The sequence below is a fragment of the Aphelocoma coerulescens genome, unplaced genomic scaffold (assembly GCF_041296385.1).
Source record: "Aphelocoma coerulescens isolate FSJ_1873_10779 unplaced genomic scaffold, UR_Acoe_1.0 HiC_scaffold_60, whole genome shotgun sequence".
Taxonomy (NCBI): Eukaryota; Metazoa; Chordata; class Aves; order Passeriformes; family Corvidae; genus Aphelocoma; species Aphelocoma coerulescens.
In genome coordinates this window covers 714,942-719,262 of record NW_027183949.1, presented here as the reverse complement: position 1 = coordinate 719,262, position 4,321 = coordinate 714,942, and the positions used below count along the sequence as shown (strand labels likewise).

The following is a 4,321-nucleotide window of genomic DNA, read 5'->3' as shown; positions in this document are numbered from 1 at the left end:
AGGCAGGCAGGACGCAGAGCTGCCAGCAAAGGAAGGGGCCAGCCAGGTGGGGCAGCCGGGGGGATGAGGACAGCCTGCAGGGACAGAGGCGCAGGGCAGGGACAGCGTGGCACAGCCTGGGCTGGAGAGGGCAGAGGGATGGGCAGCAGCTGCAAGGCCCTGACTGAGCCAACTTGTGCAGCACTTGGGCCACGGCTGCTGGCCCTGGCCCTGAGGCCAGCAGGAGACAAGTGACCCTTGCAGCCCTGGGGCCTCAGTGCCTCCTTGTCCCTGCTCAGCAGCCTGGCAGGGGCCGCCCCATGGTGCTGCCCTTGGCACTGCCCATCCCCACATCCCAGTGCCCCGGCAAGAGCCCTGAGCACTGAGGGAGGGACAGGATCTGCCTTGCCAGGGGCTGGGGCTCAGGCCTTGGCCCTTTGCATTCCTCAAACACATCCAGCTTTGCTCAGCATCAGAGACACCTTTCCCTTGCTTGTCCCCCCCTGTCATCACTGCCTGCAGTGTTCTGCTCTGACTGGAACCTGGGGACACTTTCTCAGTCCTGTCCCTCAGTGGCACCCATTAAAACTTCAAGAAACTTCAGTGTTTCACGTTAACTTTGAGTTCTTTAGAAGTTTTTTGGACACACTCTCAGGGACTGAGACCAATGTAAACAACACCAGAGCCCCGAGAGGATCATTACAGTCCCTGTGCTGTGTCTGTGCTGCTGAGCTGGGCCGGGCTCCTGGCAAACAAAAAGATGTTTCTCCTAATGAGCAGCTTCTTTCCCAGCCCAGCAGGGCTGCAGGCACTGCCGGCAGGTGCCTGAGAGGAGTGAAGCAGACAGAGGCTTAAAGCAGCTAAGAAGGACAATTCTGAGCTTATTCATGGAGAAATCTTCACCACTCCTGACACAGTGAGCCTCTGGCTGCAGGGATCCTCTAGAGCTGGCCCATGACAGGACTGCCATGGCTGTGAGGATGGCTCTGCTGCCGTTCCTGCTTTGGGGGAGGATGTGCTGCAGAGCGGGGCTGCCCTGGGCACCGTCAGAGGGACAGGGCAGGACGGCTCCTGCTGCCAGGGCCGGCTGCAGGCTCTGAAGGTGGGCAGCAGCCAGGGGTGCCCAGGGCTGTCCTGCAGAGCAGCTCCTGCAGCCCTGAGGGCTCTTTGCCAGGCCAGGGCATCTGCCACCTGCCAGGGGCAGCTCTCAGCCTGCCTGGGAGCTCCCCATGGGCGCTGGAGGGGAGCTGTGGCTGCAAGGAGTGACTGCTGCAGGGCAGGTCCTGCTGCTGTGGAGAGGCTGCTGTGGGGGCCAGGGCTGCTCCGAGCTCCAGCTCATGCCCAGCTCATTTCTGAGGGGACTTTTCATGAGCACATTCAGGGCATGGGATTCCTGCTTGAGTCTCTGCTTTCCTCAGTCTGTGCTCCCACTTCTCCCAGGCTCAGCTTGGTGGGAATGGAAACTCAGCTGTGCAGGGTAGAGCAGGGCCTGAGGCTCTTAAACCATCCCGCCGAGGATTCCTGGGAGCCTCAGCAAGTGCCTGCACCTCGCCAGGCTCCAGATGCAGCCAGCATCACCTTTCCATGGTGCCCAGGCCCGGGGGAGCTGTTCTTTAATCGCCGCAGCCCCGAGCGGCTGCCGGGCAGGGCTGGCCCAGGGGCTGGGCTGGGCTCCGGCAGCAGCGGCAGGGACGGAGCCCGGGCCACAGGAGCAGCTCCCGGCTGGGCCAGCTCCAGCAGCAGAGCCGTGGGCAGGGAGGGAGGGAGGCAGCGCTGAGGGCAGCCCTGCTGAGGGGAGCTGTGGCAGCTGCCGGCGCTGCCCTGCAGTGCAGACACCGCCCTGAGCAGCGCAGCTCCGGTGTCCCCTCGCAGCCAGCACAGCCCTCAGCCCGGGGGCTCGGGGCCCTCAGCCCGGGGGCTCGGGGCCCTCAGCCCGGGGGCTCGGGGCCCTCGGTGCCCTCCTGGGCCGGCAGAGCAGCAGCAGAGATGAAGGGCATCTCTGCGGCCACGGGCCCGTTCCTGCTGCCCGGGGCCTGAGGGCGACTGTCCTGCCCTGGTGCTGCCCGGGAGGGGCTGGGCAGCGCTGGGCAGGGAAAGGCTTTTCCTCAGGGCCCGGCTCTCTCTCCTTGCCCTGCTCAGCTGCTCCTGCCGCTGCTGAGGGGCTCTCTGGGAATGGCACTTCCAGCTGCAGGCTCAGGCCCAGCCCTGGGGCTCCTCCTGTGCAGGCTGAGCACAGCAATGGGGTGTCCCAGCTCCCTCTGCCCCGGGAGCTCTGGGCAGGCCGGGCTGGGAGGCTGGCAATGAGCCGGCTCTCCTCCAGCAGTGCCATGGACAGGAGCCTCGCTGTGCCCTCGGGATGCCATCCCAGCTGTCAGCTGCCTTCCAGGGGACACTGGGGCCGGGAGTGTCCTTGGCCAGCAGTGGGGCTGAGACTCTCAGAAAGGCTGAGCCACTTTGCTCTGCTGTGGCTCCCTCTGCTCTCAGCTGTGCCAGGCTGATTTTCAGGGGAACACAGTGACTGCCCTCGATCTCAGCAAGGGCAGCTGGGGACAGATGGAGCGACAGAGCAGCTCCCCTCACCCTTCACTGAGTTACAGCCAATGCTCTTGCATTGCTCAGCTCTCTCTGCTCTCCCTGGGCACAGCAGGAAACCCTCTCAAAGTGCCTTTGGCCATCACCGTTCCTTAGCCCTGGCACAGGAGACGCTGCCCAGCTCCTCTGCCTCAGGAGCAGTTCTGTTTGACAAAGTCTAACCCCCAGATTGGCTCCTGTCCCCCTGTCCCATGACCCCACTGCTGCAGAGCAGAGCTGATTCCTCGGTGTCCACAGGCACAGCCCCTGCTCGTCACGGCAACGGGGCCAGATCCCAGCAGAGCTCCAGGCACAGGGCTGAGGGAAGGGCTCTGAGAAAAGGAAAATTGGGTGGCACAGAGTGTCAGGGGCAGGGCTGGGAGAAAGGGCTTGGGCATTGCTCAGGAAAGTCTCCCCTGACTTGTCACTGTCTCCTCCTAGAACAGATCCCCATGGCCAGAGACAGCAAATGTCCAACAGCAGCTCCATCAGCCACTTCCTCCTGCTGCCATTGGCAGACACGCGGCAGCTGCAGCTCCTGCACTTCTGCCTCTTCCTGGGCATCTCCCTGGCTGCCCTCCTGGCCAATGGCCTCATCATCAGCGCCGTAGCCTGCGGCCAGCACCTGCACAGCCCCATGTTCTTCTTCCTGCTCAACCTGGCCCTCACCGACCTGGGCTCCATCTGCACCACTGTCCCCAAGGCCATGCACAATTCCCTCTGGGGCACCAGCCACATCTCCTACTCAGCATGTGCTGCTCAGGTGTTTTGCTTTCTGTTCTTCATCTCAGCAGAGTTTTCCCTCCTCACCGTCATGTGCTACGACCGCTACGTGTCCATCTGCAAACCCCTGCACTACGGGACCCTCCTGGGCAGCAGAGCTTGTGCCCACATGGCAGCAGCTGCCTGGGCCAGTGCCTTTCTCTATGCTCTGCTGCACACGGCCAATACATTTTCCCTGCCCCTGTGCCAGGGCAATGCCCTGGGCCAGTTCTTCTGTGAAATCCCACACATCCTCAAGCTCTCCTGCTCCCACTCCTACCTCAGGGAGCTTGTGCTTATTGTGCTGAGCGCTTTTCTGTATTTTGGCTGTTTTGTGTTCATGGTTTTCTCCTATGTGCAGATCTTCAGGGCCGTGCTGAGGATCCCCTCTGAGCAGGGACGGCACAAAGCCTTTTCCACGTGCCTCCCTCACCTGGCCGTGCTCTCCCTGTTCCTCAGCACTGCAGCATTTGCCTACCTGAAGCCCCCCTCCATCTCCTCCTCATCCCTGGATCTGGCCCTGTCACTTCTGTACTCGGTGCTGCCTCCAGCCCTAAACCCCCTCATCTACAGCCTGAGGAATCGGGAGCTCAAGGCTGCAGTGTGGGCACTGATGGCTGGACGATTTAAGAAACATTAAACTGGTTGCCAATTTTTGCAAATCACTTGTAATAAAACGCGTCTCTGATAGTTCTTGTTGGTTTGGTTCTGGGGTTATTTTTCCTGCCTTCAGTTATTTATTGTGTTCCACAAAGCAAGGGCAATATTTCTTCCGTTTCTCATTTTGTTTCTCTCCGCCTTGGCTGTGGCCCCAGACTGTGTCAATGAGGAGCTGTGCTCTCGCTGCCTTTAAATGAACTCAAGGATCTGCCAGCAAAGTTTCCAGCAGAGATGCCCCTTTAGTTGCCTTCTGTGGAGCTGCAGCAGCAATGTCTGTGTGCAGAGCTGGGGGCAGATCAGGGGGGCACAGCAGCTGTGCCCAGGAGCAGCAGCCCTTGGTGCTGCCAGT

General features: G+C 61.4%; 1 protein-coding gene across 1 annotated transcript; it reads left to right on the top strand.

Annotated features, from left to right (window-relative positions):
• Positions 1-3,019: 3,019 nt before the first annotated feature.
• LOC138102036 (olfactory receptor 14J1-like) lies at positions 3,020-3,952 on the top strand. The gene has a single exon (XM_068999788.1). The coding sequence runs from the start codon at positions 3,020-3,022 to the stop codon at positions 3,950-3,952; it is 933 nt and encodes a 310-aa protein (XP_068855889.1).
• The last annotated feature ends 369 nt before the right edge of the window (positions 3,953-4,321 follow it).

Bases quoted from the DNA above. Each gene is read 5' to 3' on its own strand.
- LOC138102036 (XM_068999788.1), top strand. From the start codon at position 3,020: ATGTCCAACAGCAGCTCCATCAGCCACTTCCTCCTGCTGCCATTGGCA.